The sequence below is a fragment of the Trachinotus anak genome, unplaced genomic scaffold (genome assembly GCF_046630095.1).
Source record: "Trachinotus anak isolate AG129_WGS33_773 ecotype Australia unplaced genomic scaffold, CSIRO_AGI_Tana_v1 ptg000003l, whole genome shotgun sequence".
In the NCBI taxonomy this organism is placed as follows: domain Eukaryota; kingdom Metazoa; phylum Chordata; class Actinopteri; order Carangiformes; family Carangidae; genus Trachinotus; species Trachinotus anak.
This window is the reverse complement of record NW_027273854.1, coordinates 9783753-9804630: the sequence shown is the minus strand read 5'-3', so window position 1 is coordinate 9804630 and position 20878 is coordinate 9783753. Positions and strand designations below refer to the sequence as shown.

The following is a 20878-nucleotide window of genomic DNA, read 5'->3' as shown; positions in this document are numbered from 1 at the left end:
TGCTGATATCAGCCCATTTCTCTCTGTGCTTTTCAGATTGGCATAATAGGAGAGAATGAAGAGTGGCTGATGGTTCATCAGCTGGCTAATGAACCTGATGCTCGATCACTGGAGGTGCTGGACCTAAACCCATATACTTTCTACAGGTGAGCGCAGACACCACTTTATGCTTGCACTTATGATATGTAATAACATTTGTATTTGCACACCTGTGTTTTAGAAAGCACTTAATGTGGATGCTACAGTATCTTTTAACTTCAAACTAAGTCTGTCACTGATTATCTTTATGTTGTTGTTATCCTGAATATGTTGCTTTGTTTGCATTGTTTTCTTCAGTTCCCTGCTCATAAATAGATCCTATTCTCTGTCTCTGCATTGACCTAGTTTTCTTTCGGGCATCATTACAGTTTCATCTAATCTAATCTAAAGTAATCTAATCCGTTCTCATATCACCACCAGATCATGATTAAACTCCCACCTTTAGATGATTTATCCACCACCAGCTGCTTTTCTTTGCCCCAGGTTCCGGATGCGTCAGGTGAACATTGTGGGCACCAGTCCTCCCAGTCAGCCCTCCAGGAAGATCCAGACCCTGCAGGCCCCACCAGACATCTCCCCTGCCAATGTCACCCTACGCACAGCCAGTGAGACCAGCCTGTGGCTCCGCTGGGTGGTAAATTCTCACGACTCATTGCACATTGGGCCTGATTCAGTTTGTAGTTAGTTTGACTGTTATTACCGTTAAATATGCATGTCTTGGTTGTTCCTATTCGGACTTAGACTACTGAAACTGTGCTGTACATTTTGGTATACTTTCTCATGCATATAAGCTATTTCAAATTGCTGTCTTTTTTTCAGTTTTTGCATCCTTCTCATTGGTATGGTGGAAAGTCATCGAAGATTCTTGTTGGGACAAGAATGAATTGGCAAAATGCCCTTGGATATTAATTGGATGTAACATTCATAAGATAAGCTTTGTGAAAATCTGATTTAGGCGATTTCATTTTGCCCATAAAAATCACAAAAATCTTTTTTTTCTCATCTTATAAAAGGTTTGACATTAAGTGATGACTTTCTCTTGTCAATTGATTTAAGAGATTGCTTTTAAATCTCACGAACAACACTTTTGTCACAAAACTTCCATTTAGAATTTAGGATGGGTTTTTTTGTGCAGGTATTGTCGCCTTTTCCATCTTTTGTTAATCTGTTCTCGTGCTCTTGGGGCTGTTATATGATGAATACAAGTGATGACAGTGATCACATTTTGGAAAGGCGTGTGCACTCTGTCCTTGGTTATTGCTGCTTTCTGCGTCAGAGTTTGGCCAATGTGTTCTTTGCTACATCTGTCCATTATCATCAGTGTGCCAGCACCTGAGCAAGATGCTCTGGCAGCTCCTGCAGGATTAAAAAGGGTACATGTTACCTGGATTTAACAGCGGAGGGGTGTCAGCTGTGTGATACAGCTCTAAAAATTAATGACATAGCTCAACGATTGCAGCCCTTTTCAAAAGCCGGGTGTTAAACTGTAGTATAATTTTGTGGTCCCCTTCATTGCCGTGGTCATTGAAGTCTTAGTCTGAATCAAGGCCATATTAATTTCAAGAAGAGAAGCTCTTTCATAGATATAAGCCCAATACATATTTAGGTTTGTATGCTTACTTATCATACTATCATTTCTGTGCATGTGTCAGTGTTAGATATTGAAAAGAGGTAGTTTTTATTCTGACTGGCTGACTGACTTTTAGAGTTATTGCAAACAGCTTCACTTTAATTTCAATGTTAATTTGCAAAATAATATTTCAGACCTGTACTTACGTGTTGCATAGCAATCATGTTTTAATGACTTTTCAAGTGGTGGAATTAAAAGAGAAAAATCTCACAGCCTCTTCCAGAATGGGAGTACAATGGGAATCCAGATCTCGTCGGCTACCGGGTCCAGTACTCCAAAGCCGGGTCTAAAGGGGGAGTTCTTTCCCATGTCATCATGGACCGGCTGGAGAGGGAGTTCACAATCGAGGACCTGGAGGAGTGGACGGAGTATGAAGTCAGAGTTCAGTCCATCAACGGTATTGGCTCTGGACCCTGGAGCCAGCCAGTCCACGGCAGGACCAGGGAGTCCGGTGAGGAGGGAAATGCGTTCACAAATGCCAAGATAAGGTTACATAGGTATACTCGAAGTCTAAACTAAGCGTTGCCCTTTACCTCCTGCGCAGTGCCCTCCAGCGGTCCCACCAATGTGTCAGCCTTCGCCACCACCTCCAGCAGCATCCTGGTGCGGTGGGGGGAAGTCCCAGAGACCGACCGCAATGGACTCATCTTGGGCTACAAGGTCACTCCAGAGCTCACACCATTCATCTGAGTTTGTTCAAGTGATCCCGATCAGTATCATAGTAATATCAACAGCATGATTATGTTACTAATCTCAAAAACCTCATCACTTCAAAAAAATCACCTAACTGTGCAACATTCCCTGTGTCTCTCAGGTAGTGTATAAAGAGAAGGACTCTGACAAAGCTCCCAACTTCTGGACAGTGGAGGGCAACACCAGCCACAGTGTCCAGCTGAGTGGTCTGGGCAAGTATGTCCTGTATGAGATCCAGGTCCTTGCATTCACTCGTATTGGAGACGGAAGGAGCAGCTCGCCATCCATCCTGGAGAGGACCCTGGATGATGGTAAACAGATCTGTCTTACTAACCAATTTAATCTTGTTGTTATTGTTGAAATTGTATTTTTCTCCCGACAAATTGAAAAAAATATATATGCCACTGTGCTGAGATAATTTAGCTTGCTGTTAATCAATTTGTATCCAGAATTTTCCTGCTCTAAGTATTTTTTTTTCAACAGAATTGATTGAAATGTTCTGCCTTATTACTCCTTGTATGAAGAAACATAATAGAGAGGGTTTTTTTTAAAATCTTGTTTTGATAATAACTGAGTAATAGCCCTGCTAATATATTTCCTTGCTGCAATTTTTATGTTTTGTCACAAATAACTCTCATTTATGTGTGTTAGTGCCAGGTCCTCCCGTCGGCATCCTCTTCCCAGAGGTCAGAACCACTTCAGTCAGGCTCATCTGGCAACCTCCTGCACAGCCCAATGGTATTATCCTGGGTGAGTTTACGGTACACAGACTTTAGATATTATTTTGAGACAAGGCAAGTTAATTTGTATAACACCTTTAAACACTAAGGCAGTTCAAAGTGCTGTAGAGAGTTAAGGCATTAAGACAAGATATAAAAAGAAAAACAAGACAATGTAAAAAGACATAAATAGGATTTGGAAAGAGTGAAATAAAGTGGAAGATAAAAAAAATAAGCTAAATAGAGTAAGACACATTAAACAGGAGAGTAAAAATTACAGCGCAGCTTCAGTGAAGTGTGAGATATGAATAGTTCCAAATTAAATGTAATAAAAGGCAGCGGCAAAAAGAGACGTCTCAAGCTTTTATTTAAGCAAAATATGTTTTCTGGTCCAAGAAAAGAATTTCCCTCCAACTGTCCCCATATACTGTTGTTTGATTTTGAAGTGCAGCTGGATTTTTCTCTTTGCTTCTGCTGTTTTTATGCACGACTTTTATGCATGTTGAATGAGTTCCTTCTTCCCAGCCTATCAGATCACATACAGAAGAAACTCCTCGAACAGCAACGCTGCCACCGTAGACGTGCTGAGCCCCAGCGCGCGACAGTACACAGCGACTGGGCTGAAGCCAGAAATGGTTTATGTATTCCGCCTCACTGCACAAACACGAAAAGGTTGGGGGGAGGCTGCTGAGGCTTTGGTGGTCACAACAGAAAAGAGAGGTAAATACTGCGGCTGAAATGTATTATTTAAATTACCCACATCTAAATATTAAGTCTGAGAGTGACGTGTAATGTGTGAATGTGTGTGTGTGTGTGTGTGTGTGTGCGTGTGTGTGCCCTTCAGCTCGACCCCAACCTACGAGCCGTCCTGTCGTGCCTCAAGAGGAAGTCCAGGCCCGCAGAGTGCTGTTGTCATGGGAACCGGGCAGCGACGGCCTGTCCCCAGTTCGTTACTACACAGTCCAGTACAGAGAGCTGCCAGACAGTAACTGGACTGTCCACTCTGCATCAGTCAGCCACGAGACACACTCCTACATAGTGGACAGGTAGATATGAATGTCAGCTTTCATTCCCCTGAATAACGGCAGCAGTTTTTTGCACTGATAGTGCACACATTGCACTCTCCCTCTCTCTTTAAAGGTTAAAGCCATTCACTTCTTACCAATTCCGCATCAAAGCCACCAATGACATTGGAGATAGTGAGTACAGTCAGGAGAGCGAGGCCATCACTACTCTACAGGATGGTAAGACCATGAGACCAAACATGTCACCATGCAGCGCAGCGTTATGATCTGTTGATTCTCTTGTCAGCCCTATTGCAGTTGTGTGAACATGCCTTTACATCCATGTTTTGGCTTTGGATTTTTACTATGAATATTTAACAGTATCAACAATGCGTGTGTGTACTCTCGAGCTGTTCCCTACCAGAATGTTTGAATTTTATATCACTCTCCACAGCTGTGTTGGTTTGTTAACACCAATTTTTTTTTTTTTTTTTTTTTTTGCTCATCTTCTCCAGCTCCAGACAAAGCGCCGACAATTCTGTCTGTTACCCCTCACACCACCACATCTGTGCTGGTCCGTTGGCAGGTACACTGTTGTATTGCTCAGCACTGTGTTTTGTGAATGGAGGAATGAATTTATTGGGCAGAGCTGTTTATTGCATTAAGTATTGATCTTTAAGCCATTCTCTCCTCTTCTAGCCTCCCTCTGAGGATCATATCAACGGAGTCTTGTTGGGGTTCAGGGTCAGGTACCGAGAGTTACACTACGACCGACTGCGCAGCTTCACTGTCCGCACAGTTAACAGTCCCTCCGCCAACTGGGCTGATCTCACTGGTGAGCCGACCCTTTCACTGCTTACCCATCAGCCACTTTGGGTTATATAGAGAAAATTATGCAACCCTGAGTCATAAATGCACTTATTTTCAAGTCCAAGTATTGCTTTGATGCTGCCATTAAGGCTTTTGCAGAATAAACATAAGTCTGCTTATATTGCCACTCTCTCCTGATCTTTTCCCCACCTTTCTCATCCTCTATCCAAACTCCAGCTCCTTACAGTGTCAGGAACTTGAGTGAATCTTCTCTCACCCAATATGAACTGGATAGTAAGTTTCCTATGTCCCTTCTTGTCTCTCCATCACTCACCATCTGTTTGCATGTCATGTGCATCTATTTTACTGCCACAAAATATGCCATTTGTATAATAATTTGCAGCAAGCGCGTGTTGCGCCATCCTCCCACTCAGCTGTATCCGCTGAGGGCTGGTGCTGATTCCTGTGATGTGCATATGACTTTAATCTCACCAAGCTGCCCTGTCATTATTTCTGCGTGTTTTCTTTCTTTGTAATCACTGACAAATCTTCCCCATGTCCCCACAACAACCTAATCTTTTCATCAGTTTGCCTTACAATTCCACTCCTGCATTATTTTCTTTTTTTTTTTTTTCTGTTCAGTTTGGGATGTTGTCTTGCCACGGGCATCACTATGACTTTGTGTCTCCCTGGAATAACTTCTTTTTGCTCTTTTATCTTATCTGTTATGTTATAATGCTGTTATGGGTTCTCTCCTTGCAGATTTGAGTAAACACAAACGCTACGAGATCCGTCTCAGCGTGTATAACGCTGTGGGGGAGGGTCCTAGCAGTGCACCACAGGAAGTGTTTGTTGGAGAGGCGGGTATGTTACTTCTTTCACTGTGCGGCATGCGTGTTAATCTGTTTAACTTTAATCTTTGCATCTTAAATGTTAAGTCATACGAAACATATAAAAAGTGACCGTTTACACTCATTATAGTCCCAACAGCTCCTCCGCAAAATGTGGTGGTCCAGTCCTCAACAGCCACACAGCTGGATGTCACATGGGACCCTCCTCCCCTGGATGCTCAGAATGGAGACATACAGGGTTACAAGGTATCAATTATGTCTTTTTTTTCTTGCCACAAATTAACTCAACTTACATTATGCCATTTTTATCCTTTCTACCTTCATTGAAAAAAAAAAACAAAACAATTAATTCTGCATCCTCAACTCTATTATTCTGTTTATAGATCTATTTCTGGGAGTTTCAGCTCCAGAATGAGACGGAGCGCCTGCGTACCCTGTTCCTGCCGGAGCTTGGGGTGAAGCTTAAAAACCTGACAGGCTACACCACCTACATGATCAGTGTGGCGGCCTTCAATGCTGCAGGGGATGGACCGCGCTCCCTGCCCACTAGAGGGCGCACTCAGCAAGCAGGTGAGTTACGCTGAATCCAGATGTGGAGAGAGAGAGATTAGAGTTATTGTTCTGAAGATCAGTGGCATTTATCTTCCAGGTCAAAGCTTCAGCCAAAACCAGAATGCATTTCACAGCCGTAGGCTCTGTCTTCTGGCATCTGCACAATTATACTTCTTCTCATGATTTAAGCACATTGTTTAAGTGCTTGTGCAGAGCAGTGTCTCAAGGTAAGGCCGCCCTTCAGTAACAAAAGATGCCTCCCAAAGATCAGATGACGAGTGCTGTCGTCTTGGATCACTGTGTTACACAAAACTGCCTAAACTGAAGCGCTACAGCTTTAAGGCAAATAATGTAAGACCCACTTCTCCTATTCACCAAGAAATAGAACATTTACACTAAAGACTTTCGTCCTGTGAGATATAGCATAAGAGATCAGAGTTCTCCTGCCACCTCTTCCAGGACGAGCCATGGGGGTGGAAGCCCAGTGACAGCGGAGGAGCAATGAATACAGAGTGCGGGGGACACATGTAGATTAGTTTTTTGGCTGCAGCTGCACAAAGACGCCTGTGTTTACCAGCGAGCGAGAGTCCCTCCTCTGCGGTTTCAGCACAAAAATGGTTTACAGTTTAAATTTTCTCTCGTCTTTTCCGCCCCCTTGAAGGCTGTGACATTGGCGAGGGGTACAAAGTGCTGAGAACTTAAAAACACAGGCAGGAATTTTGGCTCTCTGCACCACAGGGTACTGGGAAGTGAGCCAGCACAAGCTTTTGTGAATTTTATGCAGAATTGTGGCTAAATCCTGACACTTAGCTGGATCTGGGTTGGGTCAGCAGGCGGAATTCTCACAGCTCTTGTTCAAGGTCACAGAATGATTTTGCACACTCTCATGTCTACCTTGAGTTTGCTTTTTGGTGACTCATTTGGTTAAATAGTCATGCTGGATTTTTCACTTTAAGCCCATTGTAGCTGCTTTTACATGCACCAAACATTTTATTGTTCATGCTCCGATAATGAACAATGAACAGTGAAACCTCTTTCACTGTGAATCTCATACTATCCCTGTTTCCTGTCACCCAGCATAATGTGATTTTTATGGATATGTTAAATTCCCTTCCTGGCTGTAACTATGAGCACTGCTTTTGGATTTCACCCTGACGTTTTGCTCCAATGCTACTTTTTGTTGACAGTGTAATTTACCCAAATGTCTAAAGAATTTGAAGAAAATTACTGGCAGAGCACCTGCAACTGAAGCTATTAAACAAATTGAAAATGTGCTAAATTACTATTGTGATTTATGAAAACTCCGATGTCTGCTAACGAGAAAAGTCAAGACCAAGAGACATGAATAATGCTGAACGTCGAATTGCTTGCAGGAAAGAATTATAAATAAGTGCTTTTTTCTTTTGCAATTTCACAGAGATTTTGTAAATTATTTTTCATGAGCATGAATTCCATGGTGGCATATCCAGGTCTTTGCAGTGTGCATAGTGTTTTGTCTCTGTACTGTGAAGAGATCCAGGTGTCATCACCTCTTTGCCTTTTCTTCACCAAAAGCGCCCAGTGCTCCGAGCTTCGTCCACTTCAGCGAGTTGACCACCACCTCGGTCAACGTGTCCTGGGGAGAGCCCAAGCAGGCCAACGGCATCATCGAGGGCTACCGTCTGGTTTACGAGCCCTGCACGCCGGTCGATGGTGAGAAACTCCTGCCTGGAGCATAGTAACTCTGCCATGTCTTGACATTCCTCAGCTAGCTTTGTCAGGAGGTGATTTACAACCGCTACCCTCCTTTCTATGTTAGCTTTTAACCTACGCTGCTTAAGCTCGTGCTCTAATCTGTTACAGATGAGTACAGGCCCTGCAGTGGCATATATGGCATGGCTGATAAAATATGTTGGAATGCTCTGGTGAGACTTTCCACAGCTTCCTCTCTCACTAAGAGAAACATGGCTAATAGCTGGGCAAGTGTAGTTGCCTGGACCAGATTGTCAAGTAATTGGGAGCAGAGGTGGAATGCTGAGCTGAGGCTGCTGTGGTCCCTCGGCTATCCACTAATGGACCCAGAGCAAAGCTGAACAGACTAGCAAAGTTAGGGAATATCAGTTTGTCCTTGTGTCTCCTCCTGTCTGAATATCTAGGAGGCTGCTGGAATAATACACATTTTCTGTTGATTCTGAATAGATGTGTTTGTGCCTGATAATGTTGTGAGTCTGTCTGTCTGGTCTTCTAACTCTTTGTCATTGAGAAGTTGTCTACGTGCATCTGTGTGTCTGTTCAAACAAACAAAGCTTGGCTATTTGTCGCTTGTAGAAAGCAGCATCTAGAGTCTTAGTGTTTCCTGTACAGACTCCTCTCCTCGCACTCCAGGTGTCAGTAAGATAGTGACAGTAGATGTGAAGGGTACCACTCCCTTGTGGATGAAGATCAAAGACCTAGCCGATGGCGTCACCTACAACTTCCGCATCCGTGCTAAAACGCTCACGTACGGCCCTGAGGTCGAGGCCAACATCACCACTGGGCCTGGAGAAGGTGCTTTTATTCTATTGTTCATGTCAGTAATCTAATCATTTTGAGTGCCTCTCTGACAGAATGCCAGTTTTTCTTACTATCCATTTGTTATCCCCCTAAGGAGCCCCAGGCCCGCCTGGAGAACCCTTTATTTCTCGCTATGGCACCGCCCTTACACTGCACTGGACAAGTGGTGATCAAGGCCGTGCACCCATCACGCGATACGTCATCGAAGCCAGACCCTCTGGTGAGCCACACACGTAAACACTTTCTTGCATGAGTCCCTCCTCCATGATGACTACAGCTTTGACAGTTGATATATTGACATCTCATCTTGTTATTAGATGAAGGATTGTGGGATATCCTCATCAAAGATATTCCTAAAGAGGTGACATCCTACACCCTTAACCTGGACATGCTAAGAGAAGGGGTCACCTATGACTTTCGAGTAATTGCAGTCAATGACTATGGCTATGGGTCCCCTAGCGCCCCATCCCCTTCCATATCAGGTACTTTAAAATGAAGAAGTAATGCAAAACTGTGTTAATTATACACATAACACATATTTTTTTAGGTATTCATTTCTCTTATTTGTGTGTTTTCAGCCCAGAAAGTTTCTCCATTCTATGAGGAGTGGTGGTTCCTGGTTGTGATTGCTCTGGTGGGCCTCATCTTCATCCTCCTGCTTGTTTTTATCCTCATCATCCGAGGCCAGAGTAAAAAATACACCAAAAAAGCAGATTCAGGTACTGAAAGCATTTCAGTTTCTGCAACTTAGGAGCTATGCTATCGGCTGGAATTAGTCTTCCCCTGGGACAGCTCTGCTGAGAATTGCATCTTAATGACGGCACATCCCAAGTCTGTTGTATAAAATGGGAACGTTAAGGCTCACACAATTAGAGAAATTACCGATATTCCCTTACATTGTTTAGCTGACAGGCTACCAGTGAAACAGCTGAAACGGGCAGATGAATAAACATTATTGTTCATGTTTAACTGCAGTGCGGATCGATACTGGGATAAATGGCTTGGCAGTGGTTTAATGCTCAGGTCATTAGTCAGACTGAGAGTAATTATATAACTACAGCGTTAGTGGCTCTCACACCACTATATCAAGAAGCCAATTTTCATGATTGTGAATTATCCCAGGTGACATTACTGCTGCTGGAAACTCTTTATCAAGGTTTCTGTCTTCAAACCCAAAAGCATAAGGCAGGGGAACTTAATCAACATTAGTGGACTTCTTGTTAATACATTGTGGTTGGTTGGCAACTAATCACAGTGAAGTTACCCACGGCAATTTTTCTAGACTTGGTCTGGCCACCCGTAACCTCAGAGTGGCTAGTAGTAGAGACAGACTGAGTGTTAAAAGGGTAAGGAAGCAGATTCGGGGGAAAGAGTGAAGGGTCAGGTCAAGCCTTCCTAAAGCTTCGCACTAGTGACTTTTTAGCTTAGTCAGCATTTAGCATGATGCCAGGGTTACCGGGGTCAGTAAACAAGGCTTGGCTAGACCAGTGCAGACAAGGACTGTGTTTGTGAGGGGATACAAAGAGGGCTTCTTACCCCCTCTCAGCCCCTCCTCAGTTTTCCCAGCCATGAAGCTGGACTGTCCAACTTGTGTGCCTGTTTGTTTTACCAGAGGCCAGCACTAGACAGTGGGGCCTGACTGACTGATGATGATGATGATGATGTTCTGCAGATGAAGTCATTTTGATGCTAATAAAATACCTGCATACAACTTTTTTTGAAAGTTAAAAAAAAAAAAAACTATGTGCAAGTTCTGTTTGAGCTATATTGTGTTATGTTCAACTAATACTGTGCTCAAGACTGAAAATGAATCTAGATTTGACTGAAGATCACAAATCACTTATTTCATTCCACGACCCACACAGTGTCGTCCTCATACCCCTGTCCAGGCAACCACTCCAACTGCACAGCGCTGCCTCTGACCCATGGAGAGATGGTGCGCCTGGATGAGGGACGATTCCCGGCCCTGGAGCTTAACAACAGACGCCTCTCCGTGAAGAACTCCTTTTGCCGCAAGAACGGCATCTACACACGGTCAGTCGAGCCACTGCAAGCCAAAGACACCATCACTCATACACCCGCAATCATCTCTGGTGTTCAGCTGACCGTCGCGTTCATTTCCCGCAGGCAAAAATTCCACCTCATAAAAATATTGTTAACTCAGTTTTGTCTGAGTTTCCTCTTCCAGTTGAGTGTGTTACTTATGATACTGACAGGAATTAATAATGTAGTGTTGTGTGCTCCCCTCTTCCCTCACAATAGTCTGTCATTCTTGAGAGACCAAACCGAGCCTCGAGGAGCCCGGCTGCTGATTTGAGCCTCCTTTCGCTCCCCTCGTTGATATTCAGTGTTTGTGCACAGCAACGATTTATATAAGGGGACAACACAATACCAGCTAATTAGCATTCATGAGCCTCTGCATGGGCTCTTTGTCTGTCCATCACTGCTTCAGACAAAGGGTGCTTATGGGTCAGAGCTGGCCATTTTCCTTTGGCCTTGAGCCCAGAGTTTCTCCCAAGTGCAGTGCAGGGAACGCTATCTCAACATAAAGTACAACACTGTCAGTGTGGGAGCATGTCCTTCCGTCCATCAGCAGGACTTTGGCAAGCTGGCTCTTTGGTAATATTTACATAAACATTAGATAAGAGGAATTTCACAAACTCTGCAGCATGAGAAGCAAAGGGAATGTAGAGACACGGGTCACACATTTGGTGCCTGGGCAGATGGTCACGTGGTTGGGTTGGGGTATGGGGGTTCAGAGTCTGCTTCTTGTCACAGCAAAAAAAAACAAAAAAACTCAGGAACATTAGTGTCCATATTATGGTTGAATGTGCGAGAAGGGGTGCATTAAGGACAGAGAAATATCTGTGCTGTTTTCTCCTTGACCAAGACAGCTAAGAAGAGGATCAAAGGGCCCTGAGATCCTCCCTCTCTTTGAAGGGCTCCAATCTGGGTCCGTACTCTTTGCTAATGATCTGTGGACTAAGGAGGAAGAGTGGGAGGGCTCCCTGTAGGATGTTTGAAAGGGTGAGGGAGAGAGGGATGAATTAGATAGATAAGACGAAGAGAAAAAAAAAAAAACCACACTGCTTCTAAATAATTCAAAGCTCACTGGCTGCATTTTGTGTTGAGTGTGGTAGGTAGCAGGATCCATCGCCCCTCCCCTGCGCTCACGTGGTCCCATCCTTTTAATGTCTGATTTAACCTTGTTTGAATTCAAAGCAGATTTTGATTTTTTTTTTTTTTCACAGTCTGCCCCCTCATGTCATCCCCTTTAACCCAAAAGGAGATGTCTCTTTGTTGTGTCAATCCTTTCATGGCCGTTGTCATGTTGTGCCTTCTAAGCTTCCTGTTCTTGGCATTCCCAGTGATTAAGCTCCTGCATATATCTCGGCACATATTCATATTTACTTGAGAGGTCGTCAAGGTTGTCTGCTTTGTGCTTTAGTATTGCACTTGACATCACAGAGTTTTATGCTTGTCTTTTCTGCCCCCACATACAACGTTTTCCATTTCAGATCATTTAAACATTTACTTTCATGCCATTCCCAGTTTATGTGATTCTTTAGTCTTTTTTTTTCTGAAACCAACTGAGCGAACTCTTCTCTTAGTGGTGTATTAACCTGAGTTACATACTGTGCACACCGCTGTAGCTCAGTGATGTGAAGGTAGTGGTCCAGTTTCGGCGCTCGGACCATCCCATTCAGTCTCAGCAGACCTTGAACACAGCAGAAGTCATTACTGCAAAAGAAGAAGAAATAATTGGCTGCAGATTCTTCTCTCTGCTTCACTTTACAGACTTAATGACTGAAGCCAAAAGAAGCTAGGGGTCTATTTACTTGACCTGCACTCATAAAAGAACTTTATAATACTTTGCTGAGCTCAGGGCCATGCTTAGTTACGCAGATTTTCTGCAGGAGGTCTGAATCTATGACAGACTCAATCTGTAAAGTCATTCAGCTCTAATCTCCACACAGAATCCTTTCATGACGATACTCATATGTTTTTATACAGAATCCTGTTTGTGCATCTCATGATGGTTAAAGTGAGTTGAACTCATGCAGAACTCACCCCCTGCCAGTGCTCTCAATAGACATTTGGCAAAGATCAGTAGGAAATAGCAAAAGAATAAAACCAAATATAATAATTTCCCTGCTTTGTGTATTAGTGGCTTTCAGAAATGCATAAATAACCCGTTCTGTGCTTGTCTGAAGTAAGCTATCATTTTCATCAGTGAGCCTGCACTGAATATCTGCACATTCACCCCACTGAACCCCCCTCCCTGTGGGATGATGAAGCTTCTTTATTTTTGGAGCTGCTTTGCAGGCTTTCGTGAGTCATCTGAAAGGTGTCAGTCACAGGAATGACAGTGCTTTTAATGTTTACTCAAATATGTTCTCAAAGAAGCGAGAGCTCTGGAGGTTCCCAAAGAGAAATATGATGATGATCAAATGAAACATTTTTTCTTATATAACCATTGCGTGTCTCTGTCTCTCTCAGGTTCTATCTTTTGCTTTTGATCTCTCATATACCTACAGTATATATGTATATATATGTATATATGTGTATATATATCTCTTTTCTCCATCTGTCCAGGTCTCCACCAAGACCCAGTCCTGGAAGTCTGCACTACTCAGATGAGGATGTCAGCACTAAGTATAATGACTTAATCCCAGCAGAGAGCAGCAGTCTGACAGAGAAACCCTCTGAGATATCTGACTCTCAGGTAAGGAGCGACCCCGACTCGCAGCTCATGTCCTCGTAATGAACTTGAATTTTAACGTGAAATTCAACAGCTTGCATTTGACAAATGACAAATGATCCTTTCGGGGCATAGTCAAAGACTTTCTAAACTCAAAAATACTTCTCATATTCCAGTCTCTTTTAACTTTTGTCACAGTCATCATCTACGGTCTTGGTAGCCTCCATCCTTTTTGTCATAATCACTGCTTTGCTTGATGCAGAAAACTAGATAGCTGTCTAATTATGAAGCAGCATTTCTAAGGATAAATTAATGACAGTCGGCAAGACATTCTGCCTTAAGTGGATCACCACTTATACTCTGTTAGCGCCGACCACTCATGGCTGACATCTCAGGATCTGACTTTTAATGCTGATTTCTCCCATGGGAAGAAAGTATGGGGCCGCTTCTCATGTCTCATTTGTCTTGGAATATCTTCACAACTAATTAATTTTCCTCAAACAGGAAATGTCATCTGTTAACGTTAATCTGGCCTGCTGGGTTTCAGCTCGTCACGTGACGATCTGAACAAGCTCAGTGTGTGTGTATGTGTGTATGTGTGGAAAAGGGAGGTCCAGTGAAGAGATGGGGAGGGTAGAAGTGATGAGGTATGATGGCAGAGAAGCTGATTGTAGCGGATTCTGAACATCTGTCTTCCCACACTTGCACCAGGTCTCCCCGGCCAATTTATCTGGTACCTGCACACTCAAAACATCGTTCAATCCGGTTTGAACAAACACGGCTCTCCCGGGAGACACAAACCGGTGTTATTCTTTTCCTCTGCATAGCCCACCCACTGTTTACATGCCACTTGTGCAAATAAATGGTGCTCCAACATCTGTTAAGCTGTAGTGTCTCAATAGAGCAGTAGATGGGCAGGCACTTGTCAGGCACACAAATGTGCCAAGTGTGTAATGTTTTCTGTGTGAGTAATTTGCTCTCTTTTTTTTTTTCCTCCAACTGTTTGTGTTTCTCAGCCTGAACAATGTGCTGGAACAGCGACAGGATTCTCCCACACAAACATTTGTTACTTATAAGGCTGATGGCTTCATATTACAACAAAAAGCAAATTAATCCGGTAAACATTATCTCTGTCCAATTCTAGGATGCTCTTGTGTACACTTATCACAGCTGTGCTCCGCAGAGCTATGGGTGAGCTCCTGTTTGTGAAAGATGCTCGAGAAAAGTGATTTTCTGCCCCATAGAATCGCACATGGATTAATAGAGTTCCAGTTGTCTCTCAGTAGATATTCCCTGCTGTGTTATGACTCCGTATTGTGCAGTTTGTCAGTGCGGATGCTGCAATAGAATTAGCCTTGATTTGTGAGCATGTAAACATAGTTGTCATTATTCTCTTTAGTCTTTTGTTTTTCACTATACACTGTTTTGTAACTATCAACATGTTTTTTTAATACCGCTGTTTCCACACCGACTCACAGGGCAGCGACAGTGAATATGAGATGGATCAGAGCCGGCAGAAGACCCACTCCTTCGTCAACCACTACATCAGCGACCCCACCTACTACAACTCCTGGCGGCGGCAGCAGAAGGGCGTCTCTCGTCCACCTGCATACGGCTACTCCCAGCCCGAGCCCCTGGTGGAACAGGAGTCCCGACCACACCCCCCACCCGTGCCCCCTCTGCCCCCTCTCCTCCCCCAGAGTGCCCCGTCCCCACAGCCGCAGTGCCAGGGCCAGGGCACCCTGTTCAGGCCCAAGGGAAGCCGGACTCCCACCCCATCCCTGCTGTCCTCCGAACCCCCCAGCCAGCACGGCACCCTCTACCGGCCCCCCAGCAGTTTGGGCTGTGCCGCTCAGGCACCTACCGCGGGCTTCTCCTCTTTTGTTTGACACACAGCTCTCCTTCCAATAACAACAGGACCCTGAGGACGAGTCTTTGATTTTGTTGTTGTTGGTTTATTTGTGTTTCGCTCATTTTTTTTTGTTTTGTTTTTTGTTTTTGATTTTTCTTCTTTTGACTCTGTCTTCATGACAGAGTTGTTGCTCTATATTAAGCATTGCAGGCATCTTGAATAGCGCTTCTCCTCTGTGAAGAGTGTGTGTGTGTATGATTGTGTGTAGCATGTATGGTTGGTTAGTCCATGTGATATGTATATCATGAAAAGACAATCATTTGAAAGTTTTTATGCGTTGCTTAAGTAAATTTATTTGAAGGTTCAACCACATAAACAAGGAATAAACAGAACCTGAGGTTCTAAAAAAAGAAATCCTTGTTTTAAAACACTGTATTATTGTTTAATATGAGAGCTTTATGGAAAAACAAACACCCTGGAACCATATAGAGTATGGACCACTTCACTTGCTGAGACTGGACAGTGGAAACTCTGATGGAAAAAATATGATGTTTGAAGAAAGGACAAACTAATAGTGAGAAACTGACTCTGACTTGGGGAGAGACGCCGATGGTCCCTGTGGCCATTGGCTGCCTTTGAGTTTCTCACTCTGCCTAATCATTGTTGGAACTGCATTATGTGTTTACTATATGTACTTGTCTTATATTGTTTACCAGATATTTATATCAATCAGCTTCAAGCTCAACATTTTCAGAACATCACTAGTGACAATGTTATGAATCACATTAAAGCATTGTGCCACCTTTATAGTAGTCTGGGGAATGTGTTGATTGTGTGCTGGTGCTCATGTCAGTAGATACACAAATATAGGCAACGTTCATCATTGGTGCATTAGTTTGCTTTTATGTTAATCGCAGAATATGACAGAGGACCAAAAGCACAAATCTTCTTCTTCACACGATATTATCAGATCACAACTACATCAGATGTAATTCTATTAATATCTGTCAATAGAGTATAAGAATAACTCATCTTGATCGGGTTACGAAGACATAAAGAACATTAGTAAAAGGTTGAAGAATTAGCAAAGTAGATCTGTACAGGTCTAAACCATGATGTTGATTTTCACAACAGTGACCAAACTGAAAGCTCTAATTTTAGGGGAAAAAAAAAATACTTAAATGCAACATTGTTTTAAGAATGTGTTTCTGTGACATTACTGGAAAGACATCTCAGACAGTAAACCGTCAAAGTAAGAGATATATGTATCTTACAATCTCAGTTTGTTCATGAGGCTGAAAACGCAGTCAGCTTAATTATGTATCTATGTTAATTTAAAAAGCTTTATTTCAGGATGGACAACAAAAACAACAACGACACATGTATTGTGCGTGAAATGCATCACCAAGGATTGTGTTGTGATACGATTTGTGTTCAACATGTTACAGTGTAACATGGAATTGATATAATGACTGAAAATGTGTTTTATGCTCACAGTACACACGTATACATGTGTTATGATGAGATGGTTCCTACAATACCTTTGAATATGCTGGTTCTTGAACGGGACATTGCTGTGCTGGAGTTGGACCCATAGTGTATAAACTTAGCCAGTTGGTCCACAAATTTCATCTGTCAAACAGTGTGAACTTAACTGTATACATCATGAAGGAAACAATATGGACCTATTCATGGTAGCTCTCTAAAATAAAATATTCTATTTTGTAATGGCTTTTTCTTCATGCCTCATCTGAATATTTTAGAATATAACAGGGTACTATACAGACTAGTATATGTTGGCATAGGTTGTGATTTGTAATAGTGACACATGAGAGGATTGGTAAAGCTTTGAATTTTTGACCCTGCAGACGAATATTTTATGCAGACAGCCCTGAGTAGACCTTTTTGCATAGTCTGGAAGACAAAGTGATTAAAGGTGACACTTGATCCTACAGTGCAGAAATGACCTGATTCTCTCAGCCACAACAGAGACATAATTGGGATGCATAAGAGCACGAGTTACAGGGAAGAATTTGAAGAAGAACCTGATCCGGTGCAAGCATGCTGAAAAGCTGGGGGAGGATGGGAGAGTGTGCCTGGGTAATCTCCTTATTTCAGCCCGGAAAACATTGATCTTAAGAAAAGCAAAGGTGGGGGCTGCAAGGTTTAAGAAAAAAGAAAAAGTCAAGTCAAGGGTACAGATAGTTGGTGTTGGAACGTCTTTCTTCTAAAAACAGAACAAAAGACATTAAAAAAATTTTAAAAATCACATGGCAAAGTTATTAAATTCACAGAAGTGGCTGGATCATCATATGTGGATAATTTATCATTAGGCAAATTAAATAATTTTTTATTGAGTTACATTACAATGATGAGGAAAATGTAACTTAAGGTATTCCCCGGCATAAAGTCTGGAATTTCTGTCGCTCATGTACAATTTGTTTTGAAAAACTAAATATAACATATTGCTTTGTGGCATTTTAAATAATTCCATTTTGTAGCTCAAAATTATGGTAATTTTTCTCACTCAACTCCACCATGACTATTTTCACCTTCTGCCAGTTCACTGCAGGGAGGCAGCACACAGAGTAATCTTCTGTTCACACACACAGGGAAAGATAAAGAGAGAGAGAGAGAGAGAGAGAGAGAGAGAGAGAGAGAGAGAGAGAGAGAGACGTGGCTTGACATCAAGAAATCTGTTACATTTTTACATCTCAGTTCAGTCAATCTCCTCATGGGACCGACTTATACAGAATGTGTCCTAATTCTGACTGTGCTTGTTAGAGAGCATCAGAACACATTTGCAACACAGCTAACTCATCTTGACTGGTGACTCCAAAATTAGGACAAAATCACAATGTGTGATACAGATGGAAATTGGAAGTTATAGCTTTCAGAACGTTTTGATGAACAAAGACTTTGGTCAAAATGTAAACGACGTCTGTTTTATCATATTTCACTCTCAGACATGTATGCTGTCATTTCAAACGTCTTCATTACAGTCAGTACAGTCAGTAAAATGAAGGTTATGCATCAGCACGGTCAAAGCCCCGGAGTGGGTTTCTGCACTGTCCTGGTGATATTGTCATGCTCAACCAATCAGGGCCGTCTAGTTCTTTCCCGCAGTGTTTTTCCTCATACAAATGTGGAGTGACATGGCTAAAAGGTTAAAGGGCACAGTCTTCTGTCTCTTATTTGATTTCTAGGGCAGCAGTGATGCCTGACTTTATTGGACACCCTCTGCAGTGAAATAATAAAAACACAAGACTGACAATATACCAGTCACATTTGAGCAGGCCTCTAATCCGTTCCAGGTTCCCTCTGCACTGAGGATAAAAAGGCAGAAATTGTCACATCACACAACTCCTCTTGTGGATCTGCAGGCCCCTCAGCAATAGCCATACACAACACCAGACTGCTAACACTGTAAACCACTGCCAAAAGTCCAAAGTCAAAGTTCTGAAAGGTTAATGTCCAATCTGGGAGAAACCTCAACATCTGATCTTCTTAGCATTACTGTAAGCAGATGGTGAAATCAGGGGGGGAAAGGCCTGAGAGCTTGGGATTTTCCTGAATCTCCAAAATGCCACGAACGAGAATGGACTTTTTGAAAGATTCAAGAACATTAAATATGTATGGAGAAGAAGCAAAGCTGAGACACCACTGCACACACACCCTCTTCTGATGCTCCACCGAAGTGAGCTGTCAAACCTGCCAGAGCTAAAACAGCGGGAGACTGTTGTGGTATTGCTCCAGCAGCGGCACCTATAACTGAGCATTAGTGAGCGAGGTGGAAAATAATGAGCCGACCTGGATTTTACATGACTTTAAGCGAAATCATTAAAGAAAGTTGTGATCTTGTGATTTTGCATCCCCTTGACAGTGCATTCTTCCTCTTGACTGCTCACTAAGAAGTTTGCCTTTGCATGATGCATCATTTTCAGCTTTCATGTGATAAAGAACACCAGAGCACTGAAAGCATGAAATGTGTTGTGTTCACTCAGCAGAGCAGGGGGGAGTCCAGGGCCAGAGTGTTCTTCTGGCCCTGCTGCATGTGAATGCAGGCTTTACAGTAATCAGGTTAGTGCAGTGTTTGGAAATGTGCTCTCAGATTTCCTGTCTCAATCAGATTTCAATAACCTCGTCATTTTTTGGAGAAAGGTTATAAGTAGTAAAACTGATACTTTTGGGGCATGGGTATGACAAAAAAAACAAACAAACAAACAAACAAAAAACTACTATTTGAATGCATGCAGCTTGAGCCTGGACAAAAGGCCACTGCAGTCAAATTCTCACCATAAAGAGCCCTGCTCTCCCATCAGCTGGTGGGACAGACCATACTGGGAACATAGCCAAAGACAGGAAATGGCTCTTGAACGTGTGTAATGGACATGCTGCTCCTGACATTATGAAATGACAGGGATTTCCAATAAAAGCATGTACAGACAGGCTAATCGTCTGTAAAAGACAGAAGTGAAAAGTCATTCTCTCTGCAGGTACTCAAGGACGGTGACTTTTGCTCTTTGATAATTATCAGCTAATTCACACATTCCTTTCTCTTGAGCTCAGGGTGAGCTCGTGCAGCCTTGGGGCGTACCTTGACTGCTTCCCCCTCATTTCCATCGCAAAAGGTACAAACGACCAGTCTCTCACAGAGGGCAGCAGGTCAGCCTGGAATACACAAGGTCAAACAAATGGTTCAGCCACTCAATTAAGCCTTCAGTTCATCGCAGGCAAACCGCTTCTCTAAAGTGGACTCAATTTGACTCAAATTTTTAGGTTGTGACTTTAAAAAAAGACAGGAAGGCAAAAGGGGACAATTATCTTACCTTGAAGCCATATGTAAACTTTCACTTTAATTCTGCTGAAAATAAGCTCCTCCTGTATAATTACTACATCCTGATTTGCTTTATCCTAATTGTCTGTAGCACTTTTGGAGAGTTTTGCAAATGTAGAGCGGTTAAAGGTGTAGAAAATTATGTCGTTTTTTTAAACTGTCTGCACAAAAAGACATTGACCGGGTGCCACCTATTAGCCTTGTTGGCTTGTGCAATCTATTCTCCATGTGAAATTAGTGAGGGGTCTCCCCGTAGGTGCAGGCACCCTACCAAAAGCACGACGTAAAGATGACATGCGTGCATATTTGACAACTGAGAAACACAATACTTTGCTAGAAAGAAAGGATGACACCATATTTTACAATATAGATACAGCTCGAATGTTGAATATATTTGGTGCAGAAATAGGTTCAGCTCAAAATATCCAGCAAGTATAGTTTCATTTTTATACTGTTAACATCTAATGGCATAACATCTACTGGAAACAGTGGCATACACGTTTTTAGGAAGATTTGCATTTCCTGGTTTCTCCTCGTTAGTGTACGTGACACTGACCCCGCCTTTTTCTGGTGAAGGAAATGATGCTGGGCCAGTGCGAGCGGCCGCACGCCGGCGGCCTGTGCCTTTAAGGAGCCATGTAAAGAGGGCGTGTTCAC

General features: G+C 42.8%; 1 protein-coding gene across 2 annotated transcripts in view; it reads left to right on the top strand.

Annotated features, from left to right (window-relative positions):
• sdk2a (sidekick cell adhesion molecule 2a) overlaps positions 1–17112 on the top strand; it is an 82111-nt gene extending 64999 nt beyond the window's left edge. The window contains exons 23-45 of one of the 2 annotated variants that reach the window (XM_071473300.1): positions 37–146; positions 523–673; positions 1883–2120; positions 2214–2329; positions 2484–2673; positions 3014–3112; positions 3607–3801; positions 3926–4127; positions 4222–4325; positions 4601–4671; positions 4785–4920; positions 5133–5189; positions 5658–5759; positions 5877–5992; positions 6130–6316; positions 7853–7990; positions 8663–8824; positions 8925–9050; positions 9148–9312; positions 9409–9549; positions 10720–10864; positions 13427–13556; positions 15011–17112. In XM_071473300.1, the coding sequence (XP_071329401.1) occupies positions 37–146; positions 523–673; positions 1883–2120; positions 2214–2329; positions 2484–2673; positions 3014–3112; positions 3607–3801; positions 3926–4127; positions 4222–4325; positions 4601–4671; positions 4785–4920; positions 5133–5189; positions 5658–5759; positions 5877–5992; positions 6130–6316; positions 7853–7990; positions 8663–8824; positions 8925–9050; positions 9148–9312; positions 9409–9549; positions 10720–10864; positions 13427–13556; positions 15011–15421 (3492 nt within the window). In that variant the 3' untranslated portion in view covers positions 15422–17112. Of the gene's footprint in view, positions 1–36; positions 147–522; positions 674–1882; positions 2121–2213; positions 2330–2483; positions 2674–3013; positions 3113–3606; positions 3802–3925; positions 4128–4221; positions 4326–4600; positions 4672–4784; positions 4921–5132; positions 5190–5657; positions 5760–5876; positions 5993–6129; positions 6317–7852; positions 7991–8662; positions 8825–8924; positions 9051–9147; positions 9313–9408; positions 9550–10695; positions 10865–13426; positions 13557–15010 lie in introns of both variants that reach the window. The other variant, XM_071473290.1, reaches the window with a different exon arrangement.
• The last annotated feature ends 3766 nt before the right edge of the window (positions 17113–20878 follow it).